The sequence below is a fragment of the Chaetodon auriga genome, chromosome 15 (assembly GCF_051107435.1).
Source record: "Chaetodon auriga isolate fChaAug3 chromosome 15, fChaAug3.hap1, whole genome shotgun sequence".
In the NCBI taxonomy this organism is placed as follows: domain Eukaryota; kingdom Metazoa; phylum Chordata; class Actinopteri; order Chaetodontiformes; family Chaetodontidae; genus Chaetodon; species Chaetodon auriga.
Genome location: NC_135088.1, coordinates 12372448 through 12386372, shown reverse-complemented (window position 1 = coordinate 12386372; position 13925 = coordinate 12372448). Strand labels below are relative to the sequence as shown.

At 42.8% G+C, this 13925-nt stretch overlaps 1 protein-coding gene across 1 annotated transcript; it reads left to right on the top strand.

The window, feature by feature from the left end:
* The first annotated feature begins 4355 nt into the window (after window positions 1-4355).
* paxbp1 (PAX3 and PAX7 binding protein 1) lies at window positions 4356-13523 on the top strand. Its single transcript, XM_076750348.1, has 18 exons — window positions 4356-4801; window positions 5064-5186; window positions 5714-5926; window positions 6308-6529; window positions 6630-6730; window positions 7166-7389; window positions 7738-7927; window positions 9010-9133; window positions 9752-9854; window positions 10169-10284; window positions 10421-10620; window positions 10714-10861; window positions 10974-11095; window positions 11483-11559; window positions 11650-11716; window positions 11869-12015; window positions 12309-12463; window positions 12723-13523. The coding sequence occupies exons 1-18, from the start codon at window positions 4492-4494 to the stop codon at window positions 12841-12843; spliced, it is 2763 nt and encodes a 920-aa protein (XP_076606463.1). The 5' UTR covers window positions 4356-4491; the 3' UTR covers window positions 12844-13523.
* The last annotated feature ends 402 nt before the right edge of the window (window positions 13524-13925 follow it).

Sequence of the window (13925 nt, the reverse complement as noted above, 5' to 3'; positions counted from 1 at the left end):
GCGAGCACAAAGCATACAGAGAGTCCAAACAGAAATTACCTCAGTGAATCCTGATCCCCTGTTAGAGATAAGTATAATTAGTTATCCGCAGTAGTCGTTTCTTTGCAGCTTTGTACATGTGTGCTTGTGTCACATCATTAATCTCGTGTCTTCAAAGGAGGCTGTTACCTGAGCACTGGGACAGATGAAGAGCTCATTCCAAAATTAGATTTCTGTCTTTGGGAAAATTGACTTCCTCTATTATATGTATATATGAAAAAAAAAATTTTGCATTCATCAAAGCAAAAGCACACGATTCATATTCTGCAACGGATGAAATGTTTGTTTTAAACACAGATGAATTCTGACATCTTTTTATCGTTTTATCTAAATGAATGTGCTGTTCTATAGCTTGGCATTAATGGGAGTCAGTCAGAGGTGGGAGGTGCAGATCCTCTTGGCCTTCCCTTACAGTGCCTCCTTTTTTCTTTTTTTAATTCTCATTCCATCTTCATTACCTCTTGACACGCACACGGTGTATTTAATAAGCTCGGTTATTCAACCCTGATGTTTGTTCCATCAGTGCAAATGAAACCTTGGCTTCTATAACTTTGCTTTTACAGTTACTGTATCCTGCGGGGGCAATTTAAAGTGGCATCACACCTGCTGCAGAACCTAAAACGAGGAAAGACACACTCCCTTTTTTTTACCACGGTCCCCTGCACACACACAGCAGCCAGATAATGATATACGTATCATACAAATTAAATTGCTTTTCTTACACAAATAATCACCTGAAATGGTCACACAGCAACTGCTCGCTCTCAGCGATTAGAGGAGTGATTTGATGAGCCTTATGAACATTTGAGTAGCAGTATTGATGTCATCTATATTCATGCTGGCTTATTTCAGATACATTCACTGGATCAGGAAATGTCATTGTATTTCATTAGCATTTATACATGAGTGAACTATGAGCATACCATGGCCACAAATAAGACCCAGCTTTTTGCTTACAAGGTGCTGCAGTGCCCCCAAGTGGTTCGCTTGAAGCTCGAAAGGCTGATCAGTCCTCGCGTCTCGTTTGAACTGTGAGTCAGTCCTTATGGGGCCAAGACGGACCACTTTTGTCTTTCCGTCCTCAAGCTGTAACACCAGCAGGACACACCAGTACAAATATTGATGTTCTGAAAGTCAGAATTAAGGAACAACAAGGTGCATTTATTCAAGTACTGTACTTAAGCAGAATTCTGCGGTACTGGGAGTGACTTTACATTTTCTGCTACATTATCCTGCATTTCAGGTGGAAATGTTGCACTTTTTACTCTGCTGCATTTATTTGATAAATTCAGTTACTTACAGATTCAACTTATTAATACAAAATATTATCAAGACATAATATATGATATATTATTATAGATTAATGTGCAGCGCAGTATGTTAAGTCAATGGCTCCTTGTTTACCAGCTGCAACATTAAACTGATATGTGCATTCATCTGCCAATGATTTTAATTCAGTAATATGAAATTTTCTGAAATGGGCCATTCTACATCATTTTGGTACTTTAAGAATATTTTGATGCTTGTACTTTTGTACTTTTACTGAAAGCAGGTCTCTCTGTATTGAGTATTTCTACACTGTGTCTACAATGTTAGTTTTACTTCAGAGATCCGAGGAGTTCTTCCACCATTGCTCTGCATATTGAAGAACCAAAGACTTCCACAGACTTAAAATTCGAGGTTAGGGGAAGCTCCAGGCTATGAGTCGTTTCCAATAGTTGAAAAATGGTTACAACCAAGGACATGGTGGCGGCCTGCAATATGTTCTCTATTTGAAACTGTTCTCTAATAAAACTGTTCCAGGCTGTGTATGAACTCAGTGCTCCTAAACGCAGACCCTCTGATGTGACGTTCAGAGGAGTTATTATATCTATGAGCTCTGAAAAAAGTAAATCAAATCATTTTTCTCACTCCAACAACTGAAAATCCTAAACTTTCTAATTTGTGCTTGTGGTTGAACCTGCGTTTTATTTAGATGCAATATTTTGTATAATATATTTTGTGTGATCAATTAGTTGTTTTTTTTTTTCTTTTTTTAAAGATGATTCAACATGTTATTTTTCAAAGTGGGGACAGGCCTACATGTCCAGATTAGTTGTACTTACATGAGCACATGCAGCACATTGACTTCCCATCGTCATTACTCATTTGTTTCAAGCAAACGCTGGCCTCTGTTGCATTGCCTGATAGGTTTCTTAAGTAAAAACAGGGAAACGTTTACCACCATAGCTTCATCAGTACAGCAGCTGATCTGGTCGCAGCATACTTGCACTTCTTACTACATCACAATATGGGAAGATCTCTGCTCCAGTGATGAATGTGTAATAAAGAGAAAAGGGGCTCTGGGACTTTAAATCTGAAATGCTACCATTAATGGGAAGATATTTATCTCCAATTATCGTTTTAATGGCAAAGGGTCATCTTGATGTTAATTAATCACAACATATCACTCCAGCTTCATCTGTGGTGACACTTTAATTTCGGCAGTTATTATCACTACCACAGCATGTACTACGCTTTGTCAAGCAATGGCTCTGTAATGACCCCCGCTAACTGCAGCTCACACGTCTGGCATTTATTAAAGGAGCTGAATGTCGTCGAAGTCCAGAATGCATATGATGTGTTCCTATCAGGAGAGACAGGAGGCATAATGTGCTTAACATGCCGCCATACATGCAGCAATCAGGTGCAATTTTAGACGTATGCATCTGGATCTTTCATCTTTTTCTGAACGCTGTTGTCAGGTGAGCAGATAAGAGAAAGAAATAGCCCAGAGGTAATGAGGCGTGAATGAAAGGAGAATGTTTTTTTTTAGGAGAGGACATTTGTTGATCAAAGTCAACAGTTTCACCAGGTTTTATGTCACTTGTATGATCTATCTATCTATCTATCTATCTATCTATCTATTCGTACATCTGTATTTTCCTATCTGTCTATGCGTCAGTAAACTTTTATGTGAGTAAATACAGAACGTCGTGTCTCCAATTGACTTTGGCTCCTTTGAGTTGTGCACAATAGGCTCTTCTGGCAGCAGACATTTTGACTTGTCACAGCAGGAAAGGCACAGGCGTTACGAATAGCATTAATGATGGCTCTGTTGTATAAACCATGACAGTGTGAACAATAGCAGGACCCTCAAACTGAAGCAGCTGAATGGAATTCGGGCATCACTCATTTTATTATTTACTCCACCTGTGCTTTTCGTACTGTGGCATGTCAAAACATCTGCTGTCGGAAATGCCCATGTTGCGTGTGATGACAATTTAGCGAGCTGTAATTATTTTTCTAATTCTCTCTCTGCATTTTCTGTGGCTTATTTGGCCCATTTTAACAGGAGGATATGCACACTAATCTCAGTTTATACCAAGCACTGATGACCACAGGCTTTGTTAATTACATCAACAGTACATACATGCCTAATGTGGACGCGAAATGGGTTCCTACAAACTATAATACATCCATGGCCAACAAACAGAGCCAGTTGGAAAAAGTGTACACCATATGCAAATACTACTTCAGCTCAAAGTTGCCACTTTCCAGGCAATTTCTATCATGGTGATTTCCTATTGAACAAGGGGACATGCTGCATGACAAGCATCATTGTCAGGCACAAATTAACTGTTTGGCTGAATGCGTTACAGTGACATTACATTACTGGAAACTGTCATATTGGGTTGATTTGACCAAGGCTGTCAAAGTCAACCCCATACTGTTGTAAATACGAAAGTTAAGTTCTGAAGACTCGTACAAATATAAATAAGTGTTTTTTCACTATTGGATGCTGTTGTGGCAGCATTGTGAGTTGTCAGTCACAACTGCAATAGTCTTGACCTGAATGCGGACCCACAGCAGATCGGTTAATGACAACTTCAGTGGGAAGGGTGACATTTGGCAACATCATGGAGATATACTGTATTTAAAGCTTTTTAAAGATAGTGATGTTAACTGCATTGGCCAATGCTTTCGTTAGTGTCACAAGTAGTGTACTTTTTTAAATAACATGGTAACCTATATTTGTATTTGAATATGTAAATGAAGCAAGATACCAAATAATAAATATTAGCATATAGCAGATAATGGGATTGTTGTATTTGAATTTGTATTAGCCTCCTATTGGATAAGCATTTTCACAGCAAATTATGTTAGCATTTACTGAGATACTGAGAATAATGTTACACTTCTTTTTGGTTGTGTTTTTCATTTAGTTATTCACTGCTATAATTTAGTCATTACTGTGCATGACTGATGCGCGTGTGTACTAGTTTTGACCAGTAGAGGGTAGTATCGTGCCGGTGACGTACGCGGTCTCAATTATAGAAGACGAAGAAGACACGCAATACCTAACAGAAAATGGCTGCCTGTGAGTTTAGGGATAATTTCCCACGGCTCCATGCACTGTTTTAAGGTGTCTTACGTTTGAGCATGCTTTGTTGCATTTAGCAGAAGAACACAATGTTTAAAAAGGCGAAACGAGCAAATTTTCGACGGAGGAATGAGTCCGACGAGGACGAGCAGGAGGAGAGTCGGCAACCGCCACTGGCGCCGACATCGTTCGGGCCTGTTGTGGAGGAAATCCCGTTCATGGAGACCTCCAGTAACAGCGTTACCGGAGCACCTAACATCACGGATAACTATCATAGCAACGGCTTTCAGGCGAACATTAACAGCATAAGAGCTGTCAAGAAAGAAAAGAAAAGCAAAGATACAGCTCCGGTGCCTGGACCCACGAAAGCAAGTTTACTGAGTTTCGACGATGAAGACGGTAACTTGTTAAGCCATTGCTAAGTTAGCTAGCCGGCCGGTTAACGTTAACTAGATGAAGGAGATGTGCTGTGCTGACAGGTTGAAGCATTAATGTTAATCTGTCTGTTTCCACTTGATACAGAAGTCGTATTAATAAGTGCATAAGACATGTATAGATACAGTTAGAGAAGAACTTGACCGGTAATCATCCTGTGACCATCATCTTTACCTGGATGATGTAACTCACCCCCTCATTTTCTTGACCACATGTTTGTTAACAGAAGGATCCGAGGTGTTCCGAGTGAAGAAATCCAATCACAGCAAGAAGATCGTCAAGCAGCTGAAGAAAGAATACAAAGAGGATTTGGAGAAGGCTGGATATGTCAAACAGGAAATCAAATCAGGTGGGATAACATCAGCTGAGTGACCATGCGATTCGTTACCTGCCACCTGCGCTGTCACATTAGTAATATGAGAATGTCGCTGAACGTGAAGCATTTCAGCAAACATGTAGAGCTGCAGCGATTCATTGATAATCCATCAGGTTTCAAATGGAACTTTATCAGCAACTGTCTTGATTTTCGATCAAGTGGTTTGAGTATTTTTGTAAGAAAGAAGTCTAAATGCTCTGATTTGTTGTTTCTAATATTATCTGCAGATGAAGACATTTCTGTGCATGATATCAGCACATGTTCACAGAGGCTTGCCATGCTCATTGCTTACACTTGTAGAGTGCTGATTGAATAAGAAACCAAGCAGCAATCAGATGCCAGTCGGAGTCTTTGCTTGTCAGTGCTCACCCCAGATACCTGAAATTTGGCCAAAGCTATAAGGGGGGATCTGAACGGACCAGTGCTGTAACATGAAGCATAATCCATCCATCCATCAGTTATCCTCTTGGTTCATCTATGTCTGCATCCCATTGTCATAGACGCTCCGCCTCAGCTGGTGGTTACCATCAAAGAGGAAGTTACCAGCGGAGCAGGCAGTGAACAGGGGGAGGAAGAAATGGAGGTGGACAGCGCTGATGAGCAGGAGGAAGAGGCAAGAAATCAAAGTGGCCAGGCACATAGTCAGGTCTCCAAGAACAACAACACTGGAGCAACTTTCAACACGCTCTCCTCCCTCGGCAGCCTGCGACCAGGTATTACACACTCACTCACACACACACACACACACACACACACACACACACACACATTGACTGCTTGTACACTGTTTTGATTATCATCTCTGGCACATCCAGTCTAACGCTCATATGAACACTGCTGTAAAGACTGGGCCAGCTCCTGGTCTTGCTGATAACTTTGTACTTTCCCAGAGTGTTATGTAACTGGAAAATCAGCAGGTTTTGATTTCATAACATTTTGAAAATTGAAGCCTGTTTCTAATCTTAGAAGGAACTTTGTACCCTGCTCTGAATTATTGGTCCTCTAATCAATCATTGAAACCCCCTTGGAAGTGCTTTCATGCCACTGTGTACAGCACTAAGCCTCCACTCAGACCTGTTTCTCTCGTACTCTAGGAGAGATCCCCGATGCGGCATTCATCCATGCTGCCAGAAAGCGCCGGCAACTGGCTCGAGAGCTGGGAGGTGACGCCCCTCTGGTAGAGACAGAGGCTCCTAAGAAGCGCTTGGTGGGAGAAGACCAAGACGCCAGCGACGACGAAGACGAGGAAGAGAAGAGGATCCGCTTCAGCGGAGTGAAGAACAAAAGTCAGCGACAAAAGATCGCTGAGGAGATAGGTACCCTAAGCAACTGGTGCACTTTAAAGTTCATTGATTTCATACTGCTATTTTGAATTAGATGTCTCTTACGACGTGAACGCCCCCTTCACACACACAGGTATTGAGGGTAGTGACGATGAGGCACTGGATACGGGTCAGGATGAGGAGGTGAGCCGTTGGGAGCAGGAGCAGATTAGGAAAGGAATCAGCATACCCCAGGTAAGATGTGCTAAATCTCTCAACAGCTGTAAAATATCTCACCTTCTTGCATGACTTTGACCATAGATGATGCATGTTTTTCTCCAGTTTTCTTATCGTTTAGTCCTGTAGTGCGCTTTAAATTAAGTCTGGATTAGTCGATTAAACGATACGTCGAAAATCACCACCTGGTTCCAGCTGTCTTGTTTCATTGTATACTGAGTATCCTTTGGTTTTGGAGTCTGGTTTGGACAACACAAGTCATTTGAGAAAGCGTTCTTGGAATATTTTCTGGCATAGGCTAAACCATTAGTCAAAAAATGATTCAGAGATTAATGGATGATGCATTAGCTATTACCATGAGTTTCAGCCCTGATGAATTGGTAGTAGACAGCAGCAGTGCTATCAGTCATCGTAGTAAAAGCATTATGAGTTTTCCTTGTTTCTGATGTCTAGGTCCAAAGCAGCCAGCCAGAGGAGAACACAGTCTACTACCAGAACAGCTACGAGAGCCAGCCCTATGGCTCCTCCTACAGCATGCCATTCACCTACAGCACCGTGGCACCACAGACTGGCAAGCCACCCGGCCGAGCAGACAACGGCTCTGTTCACTACGGGGCCCCTATGAGTGATCTAACCCCGGTATCCATTGATCTGGTAAAGAAACGCCTGCAGGATAGGTAGGTTCAGTGGAAGACTGTAGCAACGTCTTTTGTCAGTCTTCAGCTCAGCTGCTGCAATTTCTGTGTGCTGTGGTCCTGAAGAGAAAAGCTACCCACAGATCTGAGGGCCAGAGAGGCAATGTGGGGGGTCTGGAGGTGGCGTTGCATTAGTCCCCTTAATTGCATCTCCTGTTTGGAATGCATTATTTTAGCTTGTTTTCTCAAATTTCATGATGTCTCTGTGTTTATTTGAGGGGTGCACGCTGAAACATTTATGTCAGCTATAAAGATTAGACTAGCTTTGTATTTCTTCGGCCCCATGTAAGTCACCCTTCCTGTCTTTCCCTGTATGTCATGTGTCCGTAGGCTCAGCCAAATGCATGCAGGCCACAGCGCAAACGCCAAGCGCTACAAACAGATTGAAGAAGACCTAGCTGCCTCTGAGAGCACCATACAGCAGCTGGAGGGCTCGTCCAATGACAATGCAGATCAATATAAATTCTTGCAAGAGATGCGAGGGTATGTTGGAGACTTGCTTGAGTGTTTCAGTGAAAAGGTAAGGGAGAATTTATCTGCTGTCTGATTAGCTGTTTTCTGTCTTGTGTCTGTGTGATCTCTGGCCACTTAACGTGGAGTTTAGAGGCGTAGAGGCTAATAAAACTTGCAGTATTGAGAAACGTTAATTGAGCCATGAAAAGCTTATTTCTGTGTTGACTTAATTGGTAATTTTTTAGATACTGTTATTGGCGCTGACAAGCCAGTGTGACTGCAAATGAGTCACTTTGGGCACACTCCATGAATTTCCCAGTTGCTTCACAACTGCTCTCAATTGAGGGAGAAATGTGATCTATTATCTCAGTGACATGCTTTTGCCAGTGGCTGTTGAATAGAAACAAAACGCTCTGACTTCATAGTGAATCAGATTACGTTTTCAGCTGCTTAAGCATAATTAATTTATACTAGTCATTACTCATACAGTGAGGAAACAAAGTTATCTTAAGATGAGTCGGAGCGGTAAGAGAACCCAACATTTACAAGTCCAGTTTGTTAAATCATAATGAATTGATGTTTCTGGCACAAACTCTATTTTTATAGCTGCTTAAATGCATGTCCAAACAGAATAATTCAGTCTTATCCTGCAGCAGCAGAGCAGCATCTGCACGGGACAGAGAGAGAAGAGGCCTGCCAGCTGCCAACACATTTCCTCATCCACACTAATTTCTTTTTTTGACCCTGTTAGGGGACTCTCATTGCACAGAACACTGTGATGGAAACGTGGGCACTGACCATCCAGTACAATTCAGTGTGGAGTCCCTTAATACAGCGTAAACATCGAGACTGGAACTGTATATTGTCAATGTTGGGTAAAAACCGTTAACTCCAATTTTGTGATATTAATCCATTAACTTCACAAGCTGAAACGATTGGCTGAACATGAGATCATAGTGTTGAAGCTTTCCTTCAGTGGGAATATGACATTTTCGAGATGGCAAGTTTTCACCCGACACTAGTGATATTTTGGTTCCAGTGTTCTATTGTCCATCTTGCCCCCTCTTGTCCCTCCAGCAAGACATCCCTGTGACTCGGAGCCCCGCTTTTGTTTGGGTCAGAGGTCACAGAAGGCATCATATCTTTCAGGTGCCTGCTGTCCTGGAGCTGGAGGCTGCCATGCACCAGTTACTAAGGCAACGGGCCTCACGACTTGTCCAGAGAAGACAGGATGATATTAAAGATGAATCGTCGGAGTTTGCAAGCCTTTCAAGTCAGTCCATCTTGAAGGTTTTTATGATTTATTTGAACAGACCTCGTTAGTTCTCTGTATGTGGGTGTGTGTGTGTGTGTGTGTGTGCGCACTGTTCACATCCTTGTCTCCCACTACCCCTGTTATGTTTCCCTCATGAGTGTGATTCAGGTTACTTGTGGTGTGATTGTGAGCGAACGTGCGAGCATGTACGCACGTGGGAAATGTTAATCAGAGGAGCTGTCTCAGCTGCTCTTTAATGGCCGAGTCTCACGGTCAGCTGGGCGGTTGTAACAATGAGTCACTAAGTAAAGTTAAACTCTGTTAGTGACTTGTCTCTGTCACTGTGACATGTAGGAAGTTGCCGCCAGGTAAGTGATTAGAAAATGAATGATGCCGTAGTTATACAAATATGATGTGTTATTGCTGGTTTATAGGTTAGTTTTAGGCCCAAATTTTAACGTGTTTCAGAAGTTAAAACTATCCTTATCACCTGCTGATCTCACTTTATTTTGAAGTATTTTGACTTCTTCTAAATTGGAGTACTCTTTATGTTCGAGTGCCTAGAATAAAAGAAAAGGTTGTGGTGATGTCTCAGCTTGTCATTACTGCCTCTAACATGGCTCCTGTCTCTTGCAGGTAAAGCTGTCATGGCTCCTAATCTAGACTCATTTGGTCGAGACCGCGCAGCGTACCAAGAGCACAGCCGTCAGAGGAGGATAGCAGAACGAGAAGCGCGACGGTACGAAGCTCGTCTGTACTCAGAGACATGCTTAATTTCTGTGAAGTTTCTCGACTAAAAGTACAGGTTCTGTTGCCCCTGTGTTTTTGTGCTTTCCTCAGACCACAAAATGCCATCTGAGCTTTGCTATTTGCACTTCTAGTCCAGAAATACAGCTCTGACTGTAGCTCGGTTTGTTAGGCATTGGTTTGCCATGCAAGAGATCCAAAGTTCTGACTTTCGCAGTGTTGTTTCAGTTCCATGCTGGTGGTATTTAATAAAACATCCTGTCCTTGCTTTTCATTGTCTGCCTTTGTGCTAATGTGTGGGTGCAGAACTCGGCGGCGACAAGCTAGAGAGCAGAACGGAAAGAGGGCTGAGCATAACGAAGGCTTATCATCTGATGACGAGGAAACCTCTACTGACATCACCAGCTTCAACATGGAGAGAGGTACATCATTAGGTTGCTGCAGGAATCACAGTATCGACCTTAAGGAGGAGAACTGGCAAATGCGATTTAACACAGACAAGACTGACACCAGACATTCTGTGACTCATGACTAACCAAAGCCTTTCGTCTCATTCAGATCGAATCATCAGGGAATCTAAGAAAGTGTTTGAGGATGTGGTGGAGGACTTTCATTCTCTTGACTGCATCAAATCCCATTTTGAAGTGTGGAGGAGACACTATGGCGAATGCTACAGAGATGCTTACATAGGCCTCTGTCTGCCCAAACTCTTTAACCCTTTAGTCCGCCTGCAGCTCATCACGTGGAACCCCCTCGAGGTAAAACATGCATGAGTGTTTTTACTCCAACGTTTCTTTTAAAAAGGGACGAGTGAACTCTGAAATCCATTCGTCTTTTGTTTCCCTGTCCAGGGGCAGTGTGCAAATTTCGAGTACATGCTCTGGTTTGAGTCGCTGCTGTTTTACGGCTTTGAGGAGCACAGCACTTTACAGAGAGGAGATGGAGATATCAGCCTGCTGCCTGCTATTGTGGAGAAGGTCATCCTCTCCAAACTGACAGGTGGAGAAACCCGCACAGCTGCATGTAGCATCCTAAGATTTGCTTGGCATAGCAATGGAGGCCAGTAAAAAATATGTGTGTTAATGTTTTGGGATGTGTGTGTGTGTTTCAGTGTTGGCAGAACAAGTGTGGGACCCACTATCGAGCAGTCAGACAGCCAATCTGGTGGCTTTCATTCACAGACTAATGAAAGGTTACCCCACTGTGCTGCATGGGGACAACCGCTACACACAGGTACCGTCTGCTCTCACAACCCCGATTACACCAAAGTTGCTACGCTGTGTAAAACAGGGCTGGGGGATATGGCAAAAAATCTGATCATGATAATGTTTTACATATTGATCAGTGTCTGCATTTATCACGATATTTTCAGACTGACTGGTGTATTTCTGCTGTGTGTACTGCATGGGCTCAGGAACACTTTGTAAAACAGTTGTCGGTAAAGACAGCTCGCTTGCGTTCTGTTTTTATTTACATTTCACACAGTGTCCCAGCTTTTTTTGGAGTCTGGTCCTGCCATCTGTGCAAACATAATGTACTTCATTTTGAAAATAAGAGATTACTTTGGCTCTTATGGTAGAATTATTGTCCTCTTGGTTTCCTCTTTTCCCCCTCTATCAGGAGCTGTTGAAAACTATTGTCTTAAGGACCAGGCGTGCTCTAGATGAAGATGTCTTCCTTCCACTCTACCCCAAAAGGTGTGTAACACAATTCTTAATACTGGAGGTATTTCTTCAACATGTATTGTGAAACTCTAACAAAAAAAACACACTTTTAATCTCTCACAGTGTGTTGGAGAACAAGAATAGTGGCCCTTACTTATTCTACCAGAGGCAGTTCTGGACCTGTGTGAAGGTATTGTTGCACGCGTGTGTGTCCTTGAATGTACACTAACCACTGATGGCGATGTTTGCCTCTGTGGCAGCTTGTACCACTACTCGGATATTGACGTTCTGTGCTGTTGCTGCATGAGTACAGTCTAAATCTGTTGTTCCCTCTGTTAATAGCTGCTGGGCAACATCCTGCAGTGGGATGGTGTCTTATCCATATCCTATCTGAAGGATCTGGCTTTGGACAGCACTCTGAATAGATACATCCTCTCTGCGCTGCAGACCACAGATACTTGGGAGGACAATGTTCTAAAGTGCCAGAAGGTAAGAGACATGCACATCAGTTGTTTCATGCTTCATGTGTAAATAGACAACACAGCTGTATGGCAGATGGAAATCCTGCTGAATACCATTTACACACACACACCCCTCTTTGGCTCGTATGTGACAGAACATGTGAAATGAGAGCGAGTCATAAAGAAGCAGGAGTCGTGACCCATCCATCCATAACTTGACGAAGACGCCTCCTCAGTTGGTCATTGCTGGCCGTTTGTGACTCACTGAGCACGGCGACCCAGGGCGGGTGTTGAACTTGTCCCTGCTTGTCCCTTTTTCAGGTGCTGGAGTGTTTGCCAGTGCAGTGGTTCTCCGGGCTGAAGGGCCAGCAGACGTTGCCTCAGTTGGAGCCTTTCTGTCGCTACCTCACCCACCTGGCTAACTCTTTGTACCGCAGCAGTTTGGGCACGTCTGATGTGGAACGGCGCAATGCCAAGTAAGAGAAACGCTCTGAATGTACAACTGCATGCACAAACTTTGTCTAAACTGGGGAACTTTAATTCAGTTGTAGCTCCATCTGCTGGAATATTATGGAAGGTACTCTAAAAAGGATAACTTGTCAGGGTTGTTTTGTCAAATCACAGAACAATTTACTAACTAGTGTTCTTAGGTGATTCACTTAAACAGTGCTTTGATGTTTTGCTTTGATGCAGAGGGGTTTGTCCATTCCTAATATAATCCAAATCTGCCAACAGGGACCAAGTGAAAGAGGTCGTGAAGATGTTGGGCCACATGAATGCCCTGGACCACATCATCACCATGGCAGCAGAGCACGGCATTAAAGACATCAAAACACTTTTGGAAACCAAGTCATAGAGGAGGACACAGCAGCAGCTACTTTCCATTCGTGTTTTGTTGTTTTCAGCACGTCTGAAGCCATGTGGATCACTGAGCTGGATTCATGGGAAAAGGCGTACATACGTAAAACTCAACTGTTGCTACCTTAACTGAAAGAAGAAGGTAAAAAAAACCTCGGTGTAAATATTGTGAATAGTGTAAAGACGGGTATGCTCGTACACCTATCAACACCAGACTGATGCTGAAATGAGGCCTTGTATTGTCAGCTCAAAATAACCACTCCGTTATTCCACACGCTGGCATTATTTTACATGCTTAATTTATTAAGAGTGAACGGTGAATTGCTGGCATCTCTTTGTAAAACATCTGATCCCTAAATTGACACCATATTCCTCTTGGACCTCTGTAAAAACTGCTTTACCACCTGTATTTCTCTTGCATACTATTTTCCGTATGTGCCAAAAGAACTTTTCAAAGGTAGAGATTTCACACTGGCAAAGACTGACAACCAACTCGTCTCCCTGCGCTGTGTTGGACAGTTGGTCTGGTTGTTGTCTCATCCCCACTTCGTCCTGCAGTACTCGTCCGTCACCTATGGACTGCCCTGATGACCCTACCAGAGCTGAGAGCTTTGTAATTAGATTTGTACAACTTTTGTTTCAGTATTTTATTTGCCTGAGAATAAAATATCCATTTGATGATCGTGTCTTCTTGCAGTTATGTGAAAACTTTGGCTCATGAGATGGTGCTCTTGCATCGTTCGACATATTCTGACCATAAAAGGGACAATCCAAAATTATTTTCAGTGTTCCATGAATGCTTCTCAAGTTTTTAATGACGCCCTGATGGACTGAAGGAGAATCATCTCTCATATGGACATTTTCCTGGATGCCCAGTTTGTTTTTATTCTCAAAGTGAGCCTCAGTGAAGTGGACGATTCCCCAAAAGCCGACTGTTTTTCTTATTATTAACAGTCCAGACAACCCCGTTTATGTGAAATACTCATGAACTTGTTGACTTCAGCCAGTTGCCTCTTGCAGCAGTTGGTCACTACTGGCTGTTGCACAACTAGGTAATGAGCGGGCGGGGCTGCGTGTTTG